Genomic DNA, 23,957 nt, shown 5'->3' with positions numbered 1-23,957 from the left:
AAGCCATTCACATATAAAATGATCTTGTTTCTCACACTCCCCGAGACTCTTTTCTCATGTCTCATTTCTTGCTGTCAGTAATCCAAGTAATGGTAAAATATAAAAGTGAACAGGCAATCTCATGCATTCTTAGCACAGAATCAGAGGAAAACTCAGACTTGTCTTAAGTATTATTATAATTAAAATATCTATATTCATGCATTTATATCTATCAATGAAAAAAGACAATATCATTTTTCTGTCATATAACAAAATAACAAAATACCCACAGCTTGGTACTTTAGAAAAAAAAAAAAAGAGGGTTATTTACCTCACAGTTTAGAAGAATGAGTGCATGACTGGGCAACCCCATCTCTTTAGCCCCTGGTGAGGAAACCATTGGCTACATCCCAACATGGTGGAAAAACCGAAAAGGAAATAGGTATGTACAGAAGAGATACATGGTAAGACAGGAAATCAGAGGGAATCAGGAGCCAGGCTCACTCTCTTTATAATTTGTTTCCATGGGGTCTAACGTTAATGTAATCATTTCATAAGAATTACATTAATCTCCTCCAAGGGTGATGTCCCCAATGATATCACTCCCTACTAGGCCCCACCTCTTAAAGGTTCTACTACCCCTCAACACCCTACACAAGGAACCAAGCTTCCAACACATGAATATTCAAACTATACCTAATCTATAGCAAAGATAGTATGTATTTTGGAGCCTGAAGACATATTTGAGGGAGTAAAAAAAAAATAAGACATTCATATTTCATTTACATATAGAAATATTTTAGTGAAAGCCTCACCACCATGGGAAATTTGTTATTTAGGTTTAACATTTGCTGAGAAGTCATTCATCTATAAAATTATTAATGTAGAATTATTTCCTAGTTTCTTGATTGGGATAAATGCTCAATACTTGGATTTAAAATCATTTTATTGATACATTTAAGCTGATAATTGTGAATACTGAGCTTTCAATACATTTCAAGTGAGTTGGGAGAATCCTGAAATACCTAATGCATTTATAGTGAACTGGTAAAAAATGAAATAGAAAAAGTACTTGAGTTATTTCATACTATCAATGAAGTATCTTTAAAAATACAATTCTAGTTATAAAAAAATTTCACTAAACATACTTAAGAACTTTTTTCCAAACTTTGGTGGTATAATTAAATTTTAGAAATGTATCATCAACTTCTAAAATTTCACATGAACTCACCTGAGACTCTAGATTATTTTACTAACTGATGCCAAATTCTAAACCTGAATTATAGGCCAGTCATTTTTTAAAAATGCAAAAGGCAGAATGACAAAATCCTCCAATATTTTCCTCACAATCTGAAAGCAGAACATGCTGCAAAATGCCTTCCCAAGAGTTAAACTTGGCTCTCAACAGTAGCCTGTCAGAGCAACAGGCGGCTGGAAAGTAGAACACATGACCTCAGGGTCAATTCTGAAATCTTAACCACAATTTTATCAGTATAAGCAATATATGAAACAACTGGGCCCAGAATCAATGTGTCAGTGTTAATGATTACTGAAATGTTATTTAAATAACAAAAACCTTATTTCAGATTAGGAAGGGGCAAGCACCTCAATCTTTATGTTCCTATTTTGGCAGAATGACACAATACAAGAAATGTTTTCATCACAAAGCTGTGAGTTATGTGAATGTAAACAATATACAAGCCTCCCACTGGGAGGTCACCATTTAACAAGGAGTACTAGAAAATAAGTCAGCAGTGAGCACTGAGGTTGACAGAGTGGACATCACAAGCCAGTGATGAGGGGTGTTGGAAGAAGATGAAGGGTACCTAGGAGGGAATGGAGGAGGGGAATATAGAAAATACTTGGAGAGGCTCCAGGGGCACGTGAGAGTTAGGATGTCTTAAAGGATGAGTGGGTTTTCAATTGGAAGCCCTTCATTTATGGGAAGGAGGTTGTTGACAAATGAAGTAGGGCTGGGGTGTGACTCAGTGGGGAGTGCTTGCTGAGTACCTGGAAGCCCTGGACCAGGGTTTGATCCCTTGCACTGCAGGAAAAAAAAAAAAAGAAAAGAAAAGAAAAGAAAAGAAAAAGGAAGAGAGCGCTAAGGTCACTATAATCAAAGCTGTGCATGGGGGACACTCTCTGAACATGGTCGAGGACACAGTTGGTATGTCCAGGTCAGCAGTGAGAGAGAAGGCCAGAATAGAAGGGCGCTGGATGCCGAGTCTTATTTGTTATTAAGGTTGTCTTGTACAGAGTAATGATAAAATTAAAATTATGTTTCTTTTATAAGGCTAATCTCACTAAGCAAAATATAGAAATTAAAATTGGTAAAGGGGATGAACTTCAGGAATGATCATTATAATAGTTACTTTTATTTTATTCTTTAATTTATAAATAATATGCACTAAGAACTTTACATAAATTAATTTATTCCTTAAGGTGACTTGGTTAATTAGAAATTATTATCCATATTTTATAGATGACAAAATTGGCTCAGAGAGGTTCCATAACTTGCAGGGACTTAGACATTTTGCTGAGGGACTCCTGAGACCATTCTCTTAAAACGTAGATTCTACTACTCTACTTTGTTATCGAGATATAAATCAGGGAACATAAAACACCTTGTTTTTACATAATAATAGTAAAAAAATAATAAAATTAAAAATATAATAAAACCTTGTTTCCTTTGAAAAGTACACACTCAGATAGACAGCTTCTCAAAAGGTTCTCCATGAGCCCATCTGGATTTCATGCCTTGTTAATCAGTCTCCTAGAGTGTGGGACGGCCTAACCAGTTCTTCTCTAACCAACAGAAGTGATGAATGGCCTCTCCTGAAACATGCTCCTCGTATTCTCCTGGGTAGGAGTCCCTGAGGGAGGGCAGCTGCCATGCTGCCAGGCAGTCCCAGGGAGAGGCCAACACGGGGAGGAATAGGGGCCTACCAACAACCAATGGTGAGTGCAAAAGCAGATCCCCCCACCCAATAGAACCTGCAAGCCTTCTGATGAGACCACAGATGAGGACAACAGCTTGACCACAGCCTCAAGTGGAAGGCTGGGCCAGAGACTCTCAATTGAAGCTGTGTGTATCTTTCTGATCCCCGTTAAGTGTAGAGATAATAAATATTTACTGATTTTGAGCTCCTAAATTTTGGCTAATTTGTTACCCAGCACAAATAGAGCCAGTAGATAGCAATTATTTTAATTATTACAGAATAAACATTTTCTTTTATACTTGGAGCTAGGCATCTAAGAGATTATACCTGAAATAAACCACAAGCAACCATCCCACGTAACAGAATACTGTGTAATCGACCTTTTTCATCAGGCAATCTATCTGTCTTGTCCTCCTAGAACTCCTGTTACAACCCTTGTTCTTCTTTTACTGAAGATATTTTGGGGACTAGGAATACTAAATCCCAAACCTTGAGGTTTGCAAAATCATTAACAGACTCATCCTATGACACACTGCTTCCTTCCCAAAGCTAACACACTGCAGTGCATAATCCTTTTATTAAAGTACCCACATATTCTTTCTCATTCATAGCTTTATTGTCTTTTTTTCCAGACACCCTCTCCCCTATTCCCTTATAAAAGTCATGTCTTATACAATCTTATATTCTTGGTACCTAGCACTTACCATATGGTTGGGACTTTGAGCAAGTCAACAGATAAGAAACGGGAACATGGGAAACAATGGTTGAATGCTCTGGGTTCTTGTGTTAATCTGGGACTTCCTATTGGCCATTTCCTCCTATCTAGAATGCTCTTTTTTTTTTTAATTTTTTTTTATTGATTATTTATCGCATTACATAGTTCATGATATATCATCTTTCATACATTAGACTCAAATTGTGCTTTGAACTCCCATTTTCACCCCAAATACAGATTGCAGAATCACATCTGTTACATATTCACATTTTTACATAATGCCATATTAGTGACTGTTGTATTCTGCTACCTTTCCTATCCCTTACTATCCCCCCTCCCCTCCCCTCCCCTCCCATCTTCCCTCTCTACCTCCCCTGCTGTTGTTCAATTCTCTCCCCTTTTTTTTTCCCTCCCCCTTGCCCCTCATAACCTCTTATAATTTTATGTATCCTTGAAGGTCTCCTACCATTTCCATATGCTTTCCCTTCTCTCTCCGTTTCTCTCCCCCCATTCGTCTTTGTTTACTGTAGTCTTTTCCTCCTGCTCTTTCTTCCTGTTCTGTTCTTAGTTGTTCTCTTTATATCAAAGCAGACATTTGGCATTTGTTTTTTAGGGCTTGGCTAGCTTCGCTTAGCATAATCTGCTCTAATGCTAAGGCAAACAGCGGCCACCATCTTAGAGAGCTATAGAATGCTCTTTTACTCACTTCCAAACTCAAGGCCAACTGTTTACAGGCTTCTCAACACTCTCACCTGGAGTATGTCTGCTCACCAGAATGCACCACTGCCCCCACAGACACACAGCCTGCCCTTTCCTTGCACAAAGCCTTTTCTTTATGTTGCTACAGCCTCCCAGGATATACGTTGGTCACAGCACCCAGCACACATACTGTCATAATTGGATGTTTGTCATTTCCACTTTACCATAGTCCCTTGAAGAACAGATCCCCATTTGTGCCTGCATGTCCAGCCATCAGGGCAGTGCCTGGCCATGGTCGACCCTCAAGAACAGTTTGAAAAGGCAAATGAGAGATTGAAGGAATGGGAAAAAGAAAACTCTGCATTCTAGAAAAGTATCTCAGCATAATGTACTCATTTCAGATAAGATGTCAATCAGGTACATAAATTGCTCTAATTCCTAAACAGTGTAAACTGTATGTAACTGCATATCAAGATTACTGTTGATATAGAGAATCGTAATTTGTAAAAGTGCTTCAGTTTATGGATAGGCCCAGGCAGAGCAATTTTCTTTTTCTTTATTTGATTGATTGATTGATTGATTGATTGTATCAGGGATTGAATTTAGGGGCACTCGACCACTGAACCACATCCCCAGCCCTATTTTGTATATTTAGAGACAGGATCTCACTGAGTTGCTTAGCATCTCACTTTTGCTGAGGCTGGTTTTGAACTTGCTATCCTTCTGCCTCAGCCTTCTAAGCGGCTGGGATTATAGGCATGTGCCACTGCACCCGGCCAGAGCAATTTTCAACACACCTTTTCTCTTTGCCTTGCATTCCTAACCCTGTTTCAGTAAAAAAAAAAAAAAAAAAAAAAAAATGTTTTCTTCCTTTTCAACGTAAGATTCCCTACACCATCCCCAGATGCCAAACATGTCTCAGTCTTCAATAAATCAGTCAACTATCTCTTCCCCACAAAATGTTTATGTATCCCATGTCCTCAGAGTCTTGAAATGCAAGAGAACTAAAAAGACAAGCTGTTTTAGTGGGAAATGAAGCTCATGGATTGGCTTCCCCACTTTGATAGTGATCTTTTTCTAAGGCCATGGCTTTACTCAAAGCCCTGTGGGAAAATTCCACTTAAAAACAAAGGACCTTTCCAAAGCCCTCCAGTCACTCTGTGTGGGTGAGTTCTTTCCTGGCACCAGAGAGGTGAGGAAGCTGCAAGTTAGAACAGCTTTCTGAGTTAGGACCCTAGATCTTTCATTTTGTGATCTTTTGATATTGGGCAACCTCCCCAGTGCCTAAATGAGATAATAATAGGACCTATCTCAAGGACTCAATGGGGAAATTCAGTGCATTAATATAGGTAAAGTGCTCAGAAAGGGCCTCAAAGCAATTAGCAGACAATGATTACCAGATGCTGCTATCATCATCATCATCATCATCATCATCATCATCATGTTACCATTATGAGGGGAATTCCCAAAGGGCTGGAGGAAAGTGCACTTACTGATCTGGTTGTTCAGCTTGAAGGCGATGTCCAGTTGTAGGATAAACAGCATGAATTGGAACCAAGGACTCATCTCCATGGAGGGGAGGGGAATGTGGACAGAAAACACAATATCATTGGCTTCAATTTCCCTTGGAATTGCTTCTTCGATGTCTCGGATCTTATCACACTGATTGGGTCCCCAGGGCATTAGCCATTTTGTCTTGTGATGGTTCTTACGGACGTCCACACATTTCACTGACATGTAAGACACCGCTGTGGTGGGCCCTGGAGCTGAAAAGACAATGGTTTTCTGTTTTAGAAGACAAATATATTGAAGAGACCATTTCTAGTTAATGTTCTTTCCACTGCTGTCTTCTCTCTGGGTTTTGTACAGACTTCTACAACCTGAGATCAGTAATTCCTAGAAATCTCCCAAATCCAGGTGAGGTTCCTTCATCTACCTCCAGAAGGGCATAAAAGCATCCCCAACAGCCCCCACTATGTTTTCAATCACTGGTATTTAAAGCCTACATTTGTAAGCAATCTAATACAGTCACCTCCTCACTCCAAACCGATGTCACCAATATCCAAGGTAGCATATGATAAATAACGCCAGGTGTGTTACCAATCTGGTGTCAATTCCATGCTGTACCATTTCTAGCTATGCCACCACTATTCACATAGGAATTACTAACCTGTCTGTATAAATTTGTCCTGTTTAATTTTAAAGGGAAAAACACACAAAGAGCATAAAATTGATATTAGCTATTATAATTTTTTTAAGAGTTTTTGTAGTTGTAGATGGACAGAATGCTTTTATTTTATTTGTATATGGTGTGGCAAGCACTCGGCCCCAGCCCTATTGTAAACATTTTTTCATATAATTAAAACATTTTAATTACTGGTTGTAAAATAGTGAACCACTATTTTACACTAACTATTCCTTTATCCATTTGTAAAAGCTATCTATAAATAAGAATAATTATAATTTCTTGTTAATAATTTCTTCTAACTTTTCTATCTGCTATCTAAATTTGTTCATGGAATACTTCAATACATAAAAGTTCCACATTTTACAAAGAATCTCTCTTTCCCTTTATAATTTTGTTCATGTTTTTGTATTCAGAGATTAACTTATAAATGCAATAAACAGCCAACTGTATTGACTTCTAGTTGCTTTTTACAATTTAGATATTTTTAAATATTTAAGCAGTTGAATTATATGGAATTTGCTTTGACATAAGGCATGGTGTGAGGTCTGTTTTTTTTCCATATATTAGACTACCAATTTGTGGGCTAGCTCAATATCATTTTGAATCTTATAGGATTGATGGTTATGATTAGAATCAATATTTGCTAGAGTAACTAGTCTCGCCAACTCATTTCAAATTTATATATTTTTGTATTCAATTTATAAATTGATGTGGGCAGAATCAGTATCCTCTCCCATTCTTTTCTTTTTTTTTTAATTTTTAGTGGTCAGTGAATCTTTATTTTTATTTATTTATAGGAGGTGCTGAGAATCTAACCCTCACACATGCTAAGCAAGCACTCTACCACTGCACTATGACCCCAACCCTCAACCAACATTTGGTCTTCCCATCCAAACAATACTTGCTTCTCCATTATCTGGAATCCGGTTTTGGATTTCCTTGAAAATATTTCATAGTTTTCTTCATATGAGTCCTGATAGTACAGCATAATTTAAAAATATATCCATAAATTTTCCCTGAAATGTGATAGTGGAAGAAAAACATAAAAAAACATGGCTTATGTGTGTGGTTTAAATGTACTTAATTCTGTGCCTCTGATATTTGGCACACTTATGTTTGCAGATCTTTTCTCAGCAGAAATTATCTCTTATTTAATAGAATAAGAGACAGTAACTAGGACTACATAAAACAAAAGGACAATCTTATTAAGAGGCAAAAGTGCGTCTTATCAATATTCTGCTCTACTTCTAATGCTCAAATCCATATATTTCTATTCCAAAATATCTATCTAAAGTTAAATTCTGAGTAGTAAAATGTTATATGTGCAGAAAGTTGGGCTAAAGATAATTAAAACTTAATAGAAAAACTCATCACTACCAAAATACAGCTGAAAATCCATTAATACAGCAGGTTGACCATGCAACAGGGAGTCCACACTAACTCATGCTAGGGAAGTTTTTCTTCAAAACTCAAAACTGTACCACAAGGTTGTTTTTACATCTAATCACCTAAAATCCATCATCTTCTCATCAGTCAAAACATGAGTCAATCAAACTTTGGTTATCCTGACTCAGCTAAAGAACCCCTGACATTAGAAAGACCAAATGGCACATTTTACTGGACCCTTTTTAATGTGGTTGGAAAAATAAACAGTGAGACAAAAGTCATGAATTCATGAATTCTATTTTTGGTGAACATACTCAAACTGACTATGTCTTGCAGAAAATAGTTACTACATTTTAATTTCTATTCTACCAAAATGAACATTTTTTCATTTCTTTCTCCCCACACTTTGAAAAACAAGTCTCTCACTCCTCAGACTAAAATGAAAAATAACTACCCGGGTTCCTCAGCTAAGCTCCAAAACCACATTCCAAACTGAACAACAGAGAAGCTGAACACTTGACCCGCACAGAGGCTGCATTTTTAATGGCCTCAGTGAACGCTGCCTGTGTGGCAGCCTGCATTATTTTCATTCTTTCACTAGTCTGGTGTTTTTGCCATAAAGAAAAAAATCCTAGGAACACTAATATTTTCATAGAGATCATGGCAATGAACTTGGAGAAGCCTCAAGTGCATCATAAGCCAGACTGAGAGAATGACAAATATTTTTCTTCACTTGAATAAATTAGTCCTCCAGTCCAGTTTTTTTTCCTAGTTAAAAAAAAGTCTTTACTTTTTGCATGACTTAAAAATCTGAAGATAATTCAACATTTTCAATTTTTCTAGGAGTGCTCAAAATAAAAAAATGCACGTATTGTTTGAGCAAGTAAACAGGCATCACAATTCAAACATGGACAATTAGTGTTCCTCCAATAACATCTTTTCAATTCAACTTCCTTCTGCAACTAAAAGTGAATTCCCAGGTATTTCTTTATGTAGAAAGCATTTCAAGTAAACAAAACTCAAAGCTTATGTTTCATAGCTGGTGGCCTACCAATAGAAGATGTTTTCATTAGTTTATAGCTAAAACTGTGAACACACCAACCATAAAACTGTGTCCAATATCAAAAGAAGTTTGATCTGGCCTTAAAATTTTTTAAAGTGATTTTATTGTAAGAAAAAGGAAAGAAATGCAGGAAGTTGAAATTACTGCAACCTTTGAACAAGCCTCAATCAACTGAGAGCTATTTGTGATGAAGGCCTTACTTAGTCACTAGTGTGGTTCTAGGGATTAATAGAGTTTGTGTACTTAAGAAGGGGCTGGATGGATTCAGGTCAACAAACTGAGTCATGTTTGCTCAGGTGAAAGCTAAAAATAACTACCCCTTGGTATTCCTAGGATAGTAATACAGGATTGCCCAGCTGCCTCAGCACACATTATAAATGTCCCCTCTCCCATCTAGAGCATACAATTTAACTGAAAATAAGAGAACCAAAAGTTAACTTCTACATTAATATAATTTTGTAGACAGAGCAATTTGGCCAAAAATGAGTGTATCTGGTCACCATGAATTAGTTGACTTATGGTAGGCTAAGACAGCACTGAGGGTATGCACGGAAGTTAGAAAATCACAAGCTACTCTGAAAACGCTGGCCCTCCCTGAGCTCAGTTCTCATTACCATGTAAAACAGGCCATTTTTGTCTTTCTTTCTCTGTATTTCAACTCAATATTTTTTGGCCTCCACTTTTCCATTACAGTACTCAAAACTATAAAATGTGATACTATGCAACATTTAACTTAAAAGTGATATGAAATCAGTAAGACTTCTGAGAAATTCAGAGATGTATGAAGATGTGCACAAACCCAACTTGACACCTCTTTGACGATTCAACTGACTCTCAATTAGTACAAATGTTGCTACTTTCACTATGTCTTGAGTACCTACCTACTAAGTGTTAGATGCTGATAGGTATTGGAGTGAACTTATTGGACACCAGTGGTGTGGTACATAAAAATAATGAAGATGAGCAATTAATAAACAATTACAGAAAAAATAGAAATGTGGAAAACGCTGTATTTAATATGATACTACCTGAGAAAGGGCAACAAGGGGTATTTGGGAACAAAGGGGAAATGAATACACTAGAATGAGACAAAAATTCCAGTCATCATTACAGTGTAACTCTGAATAAAAATGTAAGTGAACAATGACTAAACCTATACTTCTTTTGGAAGAATATTCATTGACTCCAGGCAGTTTCCTGTTATCTCAAATGGCTATCCAGTCTACAAATTACTATATAGCCAACCACTACCATTTTTCATGCTCAAAGGTGAGTCAACCTCAAATCATTAGCTCCTACTCTCTCCAGAACCTGCAATTTAAAAAGTTGGACAGAGACAAGACTCGGTTGCCTCCTAGAAAACTTAAAATAAAACTAAAACAACTCGCTAACATGACACATGGTCTCCATTGAAGCCAACACAGACTATTTATTTCTTTGCTTTATCATAAGTAACAAAGATGCTTTAGCAGTTACCTAGCAGTATTACCATTGTGCAGGCTCTGTGCTAACTAAAGATAGAGACAAATGACAGTCCCAGACGCCAAGCTGTTCACTGTCTAGTGTGGGAGGCTGAGAAGTCGGCAGAGAATTACATCCTGATTGAAAATTGCTCTGGCAGGGTTTACATAGGATCCTTTGGTTGTAAAAGGAGTTCGGGGTGGCTTGCATGACCTAAACTTGAAAGAGGGCAAGGGTCAGCTGAGGGAGGAAGGGGACCGCCTAGTAGGGAAGGCTCTGAGGAAGGGCACGTGCCTGGGCACAGGAACCATGTTTTCTGCAGATGCCTGCATTTTGAGTATTGAATGTCAAAAAGAGGTCATTTAGCAGTCAAAAGAAGGACCACCTCTCCTTCCCTTGTCTGGTTTTTGCTCCTTGCTTTTTCCAAACAGTGGCACAGCTCTACCAGAATGCCCTGGTTTCTACTACCAATAGTCTGCCTTCTGCTTTCTAGAGCACCATAAAGAGGGAATGGCATGTGACCCACATTTAACAAAGGATTCTTATTTGGGGGGATGTCTCCTTTTAAGGTACCTTTCCCAAAACTATAGCTACCCACAGGCCAGGGGGAGATCTGCTGGGAGAAGGGGGAGCGAAGGGTGGTCTGGGTGGGAGTGGAAAATGTCCACCTCCTATTCCCCAACCGGCCCCTAGAGAGCCTTTGAAGTCTCAATCATCAGGTAATAACAGCCTTCCCCTAAATTAGAGGAAGAATGTCTGCCTGCTACAAAGATGATATGTAAAGATTAATCTTCTCTGGGATACAAGGGTAAGGAATGTGGAGAACAGACTAGTTTGGAAGGGTAATTCATGTTTACGAGCATTAATAAACACAACCCTGCAATTAAAAAAAAAAGTAATGACTCTAGGTAAAATGGTTGAGGATTTAAGAAATCTTTTAAAGAATTATTTTTACGTTAGCATTTAGCTGACAAAGATGGCAGCAAAAACATATAATTGCTAGAAGATACTTTCTTCTAATGAGACACAGAAAGGCTGATTTAACTTTTGAACCTAGTCTCAGTTAAAAATCTATCACTATCTCTGTACCCGAAAAATGTGAATGATTTATTTATCTGTTTTTATAATTCATTTTATTTATTCTCAACCTTGTTTGACAGAAAATTGGGGGCTTCTAGAAGTAAATGTTACCCTTAATGAAAGAAATAATAATTGGGGATGATTTAAAAGAATAGAATTAATGGGGAATTATTTGGACTATTTCTGCATCTTTGAAAGTAGAAAACAAAAGTATCATCCAGATAATGTAAGCCTCCAAAACTTCCACCTGAACTATGAAACCAAGTGGCTCCATGTCTATAGCCAGTCCCTGGCTATAAAGAGAATTTCTAAGAATTTAATAAAAAAAGTATATGCCCAGATTGGATCTAAGCTTTGCTTATCTAAATATTTATGCTTCCTTAATGCAATGGGTACTTAGGTTTTTGGACAATTCCAGAGTTTGCTTAGGAAGTTTCAATGTGCAGCAAGGTAGGAGAGGTAAACCTGGAGACAGGGAGTATATGTGACAGAATTGAAAGAGACTAAATGAGCTTTTGTTATTTATGCAACTACAATTTTTATTCAAATGTCCCCCCCAGGCAGTCATTGAACATAAGTGAATCTTCAGCTTAATTTAGAAATTATTTTTTAAATGTTCCATTGAGTTCCCTCAGACATTCCTCATGCCTTTCTTAAACTCAAAAGCCTTAATCCTGGTTAAAAAAAAAAGGAAGCATGTGGAATAGACTGCCACTTAAATAGTGGCCAGATCACATTTTCTGGTTGAGTTGTGAGGTCTCAGACGAGTAATGATTCCTTGAATCATTTCTGGATGTCGTTCATCCAGGAGCAATTTCTAAAATGATTCCCTAGTGTCCTCCATAGCATGTATCTAAATTATAGAACGTCTCATTAAAATGATGGCTTCAAAATTACAGCTAAAGAAACAGCAAATAATTATGTTAACCAGACTTGGTAATTAGGAATGAACTGACTCAGTCTGTTAATTCCTTGATTGAAACTGCTCTGAAGTATTAATGGTCAGACATTCTGCCTTTGTCACATACTTTTGAGGATGAAATTCTCCTACAGTTTAACCTTATTGATTAAACATTATACTAGATTACTGAAGGAAATATTATTTCACAATTCAGTCTCAGTTACTGAAAACTCTTTAAGTGTGTCTACAGGGACTAAACCTGGAGAAGCAATTTCTGGAATTATAGTAGTTCTGTCCTCACATGTGAAAACAGGGTACACTAAGTGAAATGCAATTCATTCTTGCCAGCAATTTTTCAGCAAGTCATTAATTATGTTCACATCTGTTCTAGGAAAGCTAATGTTTCTCAATACGGCAGTACATTCCTCTACGCTAAACTACTATCACCAAAACACACACACACTCCCCCTGTAGAGAGCTGAATGCAAAGTAATGTATACTGTACACACAAAAGTGAAGCACATACTTAAAAATAGTTCCCTATGACATAAATTTGTGAATAAGTGACATAGACATTTTGAAAACAAATTTTTCAGAAACTGTAGCAAAACTTGTGTAATCCATCCCGACTTAAAAAAAATTGAAAAAACTATTACATCTAGATCTTAGGCAGAAGAGGATTTTAAATTGTTGGCCTGCAACCTCAATGGTTGTGAAACCAAAGATGTAGCAACTTTGAAGAATAGAAGAATTCCTTTATATTTGTCAGAATCTCCACAGCAAACAAGCAGCACCACTTGGCTTATATTATTTGCCTGGCTTGGATCCCATGGAATTGAGAAGCATTGGAACCAAGGGGGAAAAGAAGTGAGAGTGCTTGAGGACACTGAGCCAAAGTCTTACATAGTATTTGAAATGCTGTGGTAAAGATGAAATAATTTTAGGCTCAAGATTGGTGCCATTTTTTTTTCTTTTTGAAAAAATAATAAAATGCCCATAAAGGATCCTGCCAGAGGTTTACCATATAAAATCTGCCAAACATTAGATGTGCTAATGGGAGTAGCAATTCAGTGGCCTGAATTCAGATGAAAAAACTGACCCTCACCTTTGGTGTCCAGCAATAAAGAGAGGCTAGATCAAGAAGCCTCATAGAAGTACATCATATTACTAATTTTAAACTCTATCCCTGAAAAATGCTTGAAATTACTGTTTCTCCACTCTAGAAATACTCAGAACAGCAAAAATTAAATACACATGAAGTGAACACAAGAGGCTTCCACAGAAAAACCAAATGGCTCATCCAATAACTGTTGCTCATTGCCCATTTTACTGTATTTTTGACTAAATTTTTGACTTTGTGCCAGTACTTCAAAATCAGCAACCTTTCAGCCAAAAAGCCGTGTGGAATGTAGCCAGGCCACCTATGGAAAGTGAATGATAGCATCTCATAATTTACTACCCAGGACTATGATCTCATCAGCCCAGCATGGCGGGCACAACAGCCTGTGTGTAGGAATTTCCTGGAGCCCCCCGTGGAGACCCACAAAGCTGCTCTGGAAGAGCTATGGGCACAGGGGTGATAAAAGGTAGACAACTAGCTCTACTTCTTGAAGGAGTTTACCACCGGCAAATTTTCTGGGTTGAAATATTCATATTAGGAAATCCTCAAATTAAATCTTCTAGGAGAAGCAACTGCGTTTTTTCTAAGTATAAATTTCCAAAAATTTGTTATTTATAATTTATTATCAGACGTCTATTATTTATAAATTATGCACCTCCTAATTTTGTCAACATTATCAATGTTAATAATAATGATGAATACTAACGTTAAATGCACACTTTCACACATATTGATCATCTAATTCTCCTAGTAAACAAGCCATTGTGACCGTCCATATTGTACATTCAGAGGGTTAATGGGTTCTGTCCCATCAGTAAATAGCAGAGCTAAGACTAGAGCCCAGGTGTGACTTCATATTCAGGGTTCTTCCCAATACATTGTCTCTCAAATACCCATTTTCTTATTAGCTCTCACTATTAACTCTTTCAAATTACCTGAGAGGTAATGTGGAGAGCAGAGGGATGGATGAAGATGTGGCCATTGGAGCTTCCTGGAGCACTAACTGGCACAAAGGAACCAGCAGAATATGACACAGGGTCAGGGGCAGAGTGCTTTAAAATGGGCCATCAAGGGATGGTGGAATAACAGACTCCTGAAATTGTACTGAACTCATCTGAACCTAATGGACTTGCTCCCATGTTTCACTGGAGGCAAGAGTCTGTTACAGAGCTGCACACAGTTTACAGATTTATTTTTCTCCATTTTCTGACCAGTTTCAGATAGACAGATAAAGGCAATCAAAGGCTGGATGTGGTGGGGCATAGCTATAATCCCAGTTACTGGGGAGGCTGAAACAGGAAGACAGCAAGCTCTAGGCCAGCCTGTGCAACTTAGTGAGATCCTGTGTCAAAAAATAAAAGGACTCGGGGCTGGGGATGTGGCTCAAGCGGTAGCGCGCTCGCCTGGCATGCATGCGGCCCTGGGTTCCATCCTCAGCACCACATACCAACAAAGATGTTGTGTCCGCCTGAAACTAAAAAAAAAAATAAATAAATATTAAAAATTCTCTCTCTCTCTCTCTCTCTCTCTCTCTCTCTCTCTCTCTCTCTCTCTCTCTCTCTCTCTCAAAATAAAATAAAAATAAAAGGACTGGCATATAAACCCCAGTACTTGGGGCAAGTATGGGGGTGGGGGGTATAGTAATGAAAGGAACAAAATCACAGAGTACTCAGAAAGGTAAAAAAAAAAAAAAAAATGGTGTAAGCCCAAGGGCAAGTTAGGTCTCTTCATGACTTTATCTGAAATTTCACAAATGCCAAGAATAATTGAATTGCCTTCCTTGATTCCTCAAAGAAAAGACAGGCCCTTATAAATGTCCTAGAACTGAAGGTAGAGGTAAAATTTAGATGTGATCTTCAGTTTTAACATCCACATTCGTATCCACATTCTTAGGAGTTGTTTAAAAAAATTGAAATAACAAAATTAAATGAAGCCACTATGCAAGTGTTAAGTATTTTAACATTTTTATCAGTTCTAGGTTCTAGTTCAAGTGCCATCTCTTTCATTCACTTTGTAAAATGCCTATAAATGTGCCAGCCCTGTGACCTTTTTTGGTTTTTCTTCAGTAATAAATGATTCTTGCTTCCCCTGGCACCAATATCACCTGGTATGTTTTTAGTATAGTCCTCTATTTGCAAAAACAGCTTCTGAATCCTACAAAACTACAAGCTCCTAAAGGAGGGACCTTCTTTCTCCCTGTGGAAATAGCACAGAGGCTTAAACATGTAAGTCCTCCAACTCCAAACTGAACTATTTATATTATAGGGTCTTTATGTATAAAAACATATCAACATTAACATGTGCTTGATTTACCTAACAAACTTTTATCAATCACCTATTTAGGCATCATTGCAATAATGCCTTAATGAATTAAATCCATGCCTGCCTATACCAATGTACAGTTAAGACTGACAACTGATCTGGATGTGGTGATGTGTGTCTGTTGTCCCAGTTACTCAGGAGGCTGAGGCAGGAGGGTGGACCACAAATTCTAGGCCAGCCTAGGCAATTTAGTGAGACCCTGTCTCAAAATAAAAAAGACTGGAGATGCAGATCAGAGGTAGAGCACCCCGGGGTACAATTCCCAGTACCATAAAAAGGAAGGAAGGAAGGAAAGAAGAAAAGGAGGGAGGGAGAAGGGAGGAAGAGACTGCTACTCAGGGATGGTTTGGGGAGAAGCCATGTTTGCCTTTCATGCCAACATCCCAATAATACACATGTGTACCAGTGGAGGCCCACGTCCTACAAATAATTATGGTGGTCCTTGCAGAACTGTGTTGATCAACATAAAAAATAAATTCTGAGGTCTGAAGATGGAAATAAATTTTTCCTAAACTATCACCCTAGTCCACAGGAAGAAAAAAAAACATACACATCAAAAGAAATGAGACCTCCGGCAAACAAAAAGGGGTAATTTTTGAAAAGCTGCTCCCAAAGGGTTTGTGGTCAACATTCATATTACTAGAATATGTTTAGATAACAACTTTCTAGCAGTTCCCAGAAAATGAGGTTCTCAAAGTCAGGTCTAACACCTGTTTACCTTATTCTAATACTGCCCTGAGGGTTATAAGGCCCCACATGGATGGAAAACAAGTATGTGTGTGTGTGTGTGTGTGTGTGTGTGTGTGTGTGTGTGAACAAGAAAAAAATGTTCACATCTCAACCTTAAATGTAATTCACTAATGGTTGTATATTTAAGGATTTTATGACAAAATCCTTATTCTTTTTTTTTTTTTGGGGGGGGGAGGTGGTACTGGGGCAAAACCAGAGGCTTTTAACCACTGAGCCACATCCCCAGCCCACTTTTATATTTTATTTACAGACAGAGTCTCACTGAATTGCTTGGGGCCTAAGTTGCTGAGGCTGGCTTTGAACTTGCAGTCCTCCTGCCTCAGCCTCCAGAGTTTCTGAGATTACAGGTGTGGGTCACTGGCCCCCGCCAAAATCCTTATTCTTAATAACACACATATAGAACACACTGGACATTTCTTTGACATTCTACAAACAAGCCCTACCAGAGGAAAAAATCAAATGCCCCTCTCTAACAGCATCAATATCCTACTAACCAGGCTCAGATAGCAATTTGGGCAAAGGAACATTCTGCTGCATTTACTCACCCAGCAGCTCCAAATGAGTTTTTCTGTCTGCATCAATAAATTACAGAGGAAAGTTCTCAATTGGTGAAGAAAAGCAATCTAAGAGTCTGGTGTTGAAGGAATGTGGAATGTAAGGAAGGTATCAGAAGTCTTGAGATGACAGAGAGTTTCAGAAGAGTGACAATCACATTCTACCTTGTGCCCAGAGGGAAAAGTTATTTAGGAGGAACAATTTGCAAGCCCAGTGGATTCAGGTGGGATGGGAGGAATGGACTTCTTGTATGGGTAGAAGATGAGTGGTAACATCATTCACTGAGAGAGGAATTAAAGAAAAGCAATATGTTATGTCCCATAAAGAATTTGTAGAAGCTGGAGGTGTATAAAATTTGTATAAAAAAAGGAGCTTAAGATGTGTGAGTGGTACAGATACAAAATCAAATACATAAGTGACTCAGATGTGAAGAGGAGTTGGGTTTATACTAGGTAGTTCTAAAATGGCAAGTTCTAAGGAAGGAAATCTGCAATCGAAAATTCAAACTGGTCCAAAGTTAACCAGACCAGTTGAAGAGAAGGCAAGCTGCCCCTGCCTCCAACAGCACGGAACACTTGGTGGGTGCAAAAAGGTGCAGAGGGCGTTGGAGCTCTGGATGGTGACGGAAAGGTAACCCTTAGGTGCTTTGCCATCACTGACATTCTATGAGTACTCTTTATTTATTTAGAGCTTTGATTCTGGGCCAGGTATTGGGCTGCTCTCCTGAACTTCAGCAAATTTGAGGATAAGAATCTTGGCAGGATCAATTAACCCAGAAATCAGGGTCACTGAGTTCATTGCCTCTTAACCAGACAAATTATTCAGCCAATCTTGGGCCTTAGTTTCCTCAACTATCAAAGGCAATATTTTAATTGTCAGACACATCTAGCAACTTTATGATTCTAAAGGGAATTTATGTACTACATATTATGATGAAAGTTAATCTTTCAAGTTATTAAAAAAGACTCTTAAATTGGGTCAATTTATACACCAAATCTCTGGCTGCCAAGCCATCACCATCTAGGTCCCTCCTCCCCTCACTATCCTTGCATATTCACATCTGTCAGAGGAGCAATTCTTAATGGTCCTGTCCTACCCTTGTCTGTTACTTTTGGGGTCTAAATGGGTTCTGAGTTTTCTATCAGCAATTGGTGAGATTGAACAGGTCTTCCAGAAAGCAAGGGCAAACTATAGCCCGCTGTACATGGAAAATATCATATTGATGTGTTTGATACAGTGAAATATGTCCCTATAATATTTACCACGAATGTGGCTCTAAAATAATCATAGTGAAAACAAAGGAAAAAAATAACAAGAAACTCCATTACGGCTTCTAACCAATGGCCCTTACACTCACAGGCCAATACAACGCAAAGATACTCCAATACAATGAAATAATTTGGATCATGTCCAACCTGTGTTTTTTTTTGGGGGGGAGGATGGCAAAAATAAACCCAACAGAGCTAAGCCAATTCTTCAGAAGAAATAAAAATCATAGCATATACTGCCCTCAACCAAGAATTACTGACAAAATTTGCTAATGAAACACCAATTCATAAAATTCAATATGATTTTAATTTGAAGTACTGGGTTTCTAATGTGGTTCAAAATGTATCCAGATAACTCTTTACCAAAAAAAAAAAAGTCATTAGAGAAAACAACAAATACAGTACAGTAAGGGAATTACTTTCACTGGAAAGGTTCTTTATGTTATCAAAGACATCTATAAAAACAGAGAAAGAAAAATTAAAAGCAAAAGCTCTAGACTCACAAAGAACTTGGGTTCAAATTGCAGCTCTGTCACTAGCAACTTAGTTGGGCAACCTACTTGGCCATATAGAATGCAGTTTTCTCATATGTAAAATTATGCTAAGAATATCCACTTTATAAGTTCATGGTGAGGATAAAATAAGTTGGAGAGGAAGGGAGGGGGCATGAGGTTATAAATGAAGGCGAAATATGATGATCATTATTATCCAAAGTACATGTATGAAGACATGAATTGGTGTGAATATACTTTGTATACAACCAGACATATGAAAAATTGTGCTCTATGTGTAATAAGAATTGTAATGCATTCTGCTGTCATATATATAAAAAATAACTAAAACAAAAGGCCTATTATAATATCTTGCACATTTTAGAACCTTAATAAACTATTGATAATGGCAATGCTGTCAGCAGATGAAGAAGAATAATCTGATAGGAGATTAAGACATACTCCCCAACAAATTATACAGTTCTCCCAGGCCCCTTGAATAGCTAATGCACATTTTTCCCTGAGAAATTCCCAAGGTTGGCTATGCAGACTGTTGTTTGGGGGACACAGATTTGGGCCTTGGTTTCCTCCTCACTGAAGTAGAATTCCAACATCTCTTTTGAGTCATCTTCACAATTTTAAAGTAATTATGATGGAGCAAACATTATTAGCATTCTCAGTCCAAGATGACTGACTACATAATCCTGGGCCTGAGGTGAGGCAGACCATCATGGCAGAGGAAACCAGTTCCAGATATGGCCACCAGGACAGCTCTGCCCACCAGAGACAAAATATGTACCCCAAAGGCACATCCCCAGTGACCCATCTCTTCTGGTCATACCTCTGCCTACAGCTAACACCCAGTTAATCCATATTGTTGGATTAAGCCATCGATTAAGTCATAATTCTCATAACCTAATAATTTCTTCTCTGAATGTTCTTGCATTGTCTCACACTGGAGCTTTGGGTACATCACATATCCAAACAACAATAGCCTCATCTACAAATCACAAATGATAGTAACAGCTACCATTTGTTGGCGATTTCCTATGTGCCATGCCTTATGCTAGCCACTGAACTGATTTTTGTTCTTATACAGATGTAAGTGATAGATAATACTCTCTCCATTTATAGATGGGTAAAAAATGAAAATAACTTACCCAAGGTCATAGCCAATTTGTGACTAAACAGGGGATTGAACCTAATTCCATCCAAGTGCAGAGTCTCTCTTTGTCTTAAGCCACAGTATTTCTCCTAATGAGAAAAACTAATGCAGAGATACTTAAGAAATGCAAGAAATGTGTTTGCCATAAGTTACATGAGATAAAATGGAGAGTTAAGTGTATAGACTATTATAAAGCTTGGTGTTCTCATATAAATCCAACCAGCAGTATAGATGTCTTTGTTCTAAAGATACCAACAAGCTGATTTTTGAATTATGGATTAACCAGAAAATGGTGGTTTTCTCTAAGTAGAAACAACAAGCAGTCGCTGGTTGCCATGGTAGCAGAGGTAAACTTAACCTTGGCTGCAAATCCAATCTCCAGGAAGGGATGGTGAGTATGATTAGGAGTTTAACCTAAATGAGGGATATATTACTGGGAGGAGAGAATGACATATTTATCTTTAATTAGCTGAAAAGCCATCATCTAACAGAAGGAAAGCACATGTTCTAGATTATTCCACAAGGAAAAGTCAGGATTCATGAGTGGAACATATAATGAGGTAATGGAAGCCAGTTTTCCACAGAATAAGAAAGAATATTTGCCCATCAAAGTGTTTCATCATCTTGAAAAAAAAAATTAAGCAAGTGACCTAAAGAGCAGCACATCACTGGAACAGGAAGGCGCTCACAGGGAGGTAGTCTCTGTTAGGAGACCCCAGTGTGGTAAGATTGGACTACACAAATCCTCAGGCCCCTTCCAAAACAAACAAACAAAAATTCTGTTTCTTTAAACTATTAGTAAAATGTGGATTCCCTGTTGGAAAACAGATACCTGGAAGGGGGTGAAGAAGTCCCCCCTGGGCAGGAAGGGTCAGCAGCAGCTCATGACTGTAGGGAGAGGTGAACTTGTCTTGCCTGGGAAGAAAATGCCATGAGGAGCCAGGAGCGGTAATCCATCCAGGGGCTCGGGGAGGCTGCGGCAGGAGGATCACAAGTTCAAAGCCAGCCTAAGCAATTTAACAGGCGCTAAGCAACTCAGTGAGACCCTGTCTCTAAATAAAATTCAAAAAAAGGGCTGGGGATGTGGCTCAGTGGTTAAGTACCCTGAGTTCAATCCCTGGAACCAAAAGAAAAGAAAACATCTCACCACTAGATTCAATGAATGGATAGGACCATGCTAACCTCAAATTTCCTTCTTGGAAAACTGACCTGTGAATTTTCAGAGCCTATTCTGGAAAACTAACTTGTTGCAAAGTCAACCTCTAATAACCTCCCTTGCGTAAGAGAGGTTCTGAAAGAATAACTGGTCTTCCATAAAAAAAACATCAAAACACTATATGGATTCATCTTTCCATATTAAATGTGAATAATACTTAAGAGAATTGTTCCTATCTCTTCATCTCCAGGGCATTCAAAGCATTTACAGTCTCATTATTTTACATAACACCCATTAAGTGGGTACCAAAGGTTATTATCCTCCTTTGATTTCTAAGAACGCAACTACAGAAAGATTAAACAAATCGCCCAAGGTTGCTCAGTAAGTTCAGATGCTTGGATTTTCCAATGTGTGCTTGTTTTAGGAACTTAGTGAAAAGTGACTAAAATCAGGTAAACTCATCAAAACTCCCAAATAGAGCAAATCCCATGAAAACTTCATCATCTCAGTATAAATTGGCCACCATGTAGATCTTGGACAAGGGCAACCTACTAGGTCAGCACCATATTTGCAAGGAGCCTGATACCATAACTTAACTTGCTTTTGAATCACTTCTCAAGTGAAGCTGATTCTGCCTGGCTGCCCCTGGGAAAAATTTAACCCCTCGATTAGCTATTGCACAGTTGGTTTAACTCAGACGAGACAGTAGACCAAATAGTAGTGGTTTTAAAAATGCCTCCCCGTTCTGATTACAAAGGAGGCATGATTAACGAAGTTCCCTTTGTGTCCAAGCTCCATTCTGAGAGAAAGAGCTTTCCTCCCCCCTTTTATAATGGCTGAGTTTTTTCCTACTTGTCTCATCACCCACACAATCTGTTCACAGTACCAACAGACAATCCAGCCAGTCTGTGGAGAGTTCCTAAAACATTTATGTCCTGAAAGCAGACAGGACGAGCAGGACCTCATCTCAACAAAGGACGATGGGACATTTGGCAGAAGAGTTCACAAAGGGAAATAAAGACAGAGGCCCTAAACTGAATGGATTTGCCCACAATGAGTAACACAATGCCAGCCCTTACAGGGACTTGTCAACCTTCTGGTCAATTTACAGCCACCTCCAGTCTTTGGTTCGAAAACTTTATTGCTTTTAGAAGAGAGGATTTTCAAAGAAATATAATTAAAAAGGTTATGGAAGTCCAATCAGTGTTGTAAGGATCCTTCACTTTCTCTAGAACTTTAAATATAAAAACAGGAAATTAGGCAATGAGTCTAATTCCAATTCAGGGAGTTGAAATAATGTACCTATAACACTTAGCACACTGCCTGGTGCATACTATGTACTCAAATATTATTACCTAATGCTTTCATCATTTGCTGCTGGTTTTTTGTCTTTTTTTACATGCCCTGCTTGTCTACTCTCTGAAAATCATTCCACCTTATCTGTCTTTGATCCATTGTAAAAGATAGGTGCTTCATATACATTATTTTCTTTAAGCTTACAGCTCTATAGTTGGTTATAGACACTGAAAGCATGCTTAGTCTGATGGTTGACAAGTAGCAGATTCCCTGATGGAGATCTAAACTTAATAATTTCACATACAGTGCTTTCTTTCCATGATACCACAGACAAGCAGGTTATCATGTCCTGTGTCTGTTGTTGTTTGGTACTAGGAATTGAACTTGGAGGTATTCTTCCACTGAACTATATCCCTTTTTATTTTTTATTTTCAGACAGGGTCTCACTAAGTTGCTGAGGCTGGACACAAGCTTGCGATCTTCCTGCTTCAGCCTCCAGAGTTGCTGGGATTATAGATATGTGCTACCATGTCTGGCACTTGTGCCTCTTTATATTCGCTAGAACTTAGCAGAATGGTAAGATATACCATCTGAAATAAAATTTTAATCAGGTGTCCCTGGGTTTGATCCCTAACAGTGTATGCCGGGGATTGGGGGTAGTTATCCTTTAAATGCTCACCCATACTCTAAAAGTATGTGTTAAACTCATTATTCAAAAATATCTTTTTATCCAATTTAAAACATGCTTAAAACTTTAGTCTATTGCACCTATTTTATTTTATTAATCTTTTTTCGAATCAAACTTCAGTTGCCCTAAAGGCAATCTCCATGTGTGTACCCCTTCTGTAGCTCACAGCTAACCCAGTTCAGGAACTGTAGTAACACACGCTGGCTCATTGCTTGTTCTGCCTCACAGCCTTCTGGATGATGTCCTATAGAAACCTCAAAAGAATCATCATGACATCTAATTAAATTTCCAACCATCCCCAGAAATACTGCTTGGCTTGGTCAGTTATTAAAGCTTCTTTTCTGTCTTCTAGAACCTCAATTCAGCTGCTGGGACATCCTGTAGCCATCCATCTCACAGACATCCAGCCCAACAGGAGCATGTGGTGCAATGAGCTTTGCTTCAAAGTTGGCAGCCTAGCCAAGTTCCAGGAATTGTCGCTAATGATCTGCACTAGCCACTTGGTGTTCAACAGAGGTCCCTGAACAGATTCATGCATACAAACATAACATACCATTTCAAATACTGCTCTAATTAGAAGTGCTGTGCTTCACAGAGGTTGGTTCTATAACTGATTTTATTTTTGTTACAGAAGACCTATCCAGATACACTGTCTGCAATACAGGTATGGCTTCCACCAAATTATCTTCAGATAGAAGACATAGTAAATGCCTCAGTCTCTTTTGGTTGCAAGAG

At 38.2% G+C, this 23,957-nt stretch overlaps 1 protein-coding gene across 1 annotated transcript in view; it reads right to left on the bottom strand.

Annotated features, from left to right (window-relative positions):
* The window catches only part of WLS (Wnt ligand secretion mediator), a 104,838-nt gene that overhangs the window by 63,691 nt on the left and 17,190 nt on the right, over positions 1-23,957 (bottom strand). The window contains exon 2 of the mRNA XM_081306155.1: positions 5,826-6,098. Coding sequence (XP_081162281.1) covers positions 5,826-6,098 — 273 coding nt within the window. The remainder of the gene's footprint in view (positions 1-5,825; positions 6,099-23,957) is intronic.

Source organism: Spermophilus citellus (assembly GCF_964194105.1).
Source record: "Spermophilus citellus genome assembly, chromosome: 9".
NCBI lineage: Eukaryota > Metazoa > Chordata > Mammalia > Rodentia > Sciuridae > Spermophilus > Spermophilus citellus.
This window is presented reverse-complemented; position numbering and strand designations above follow the sequence as displayed.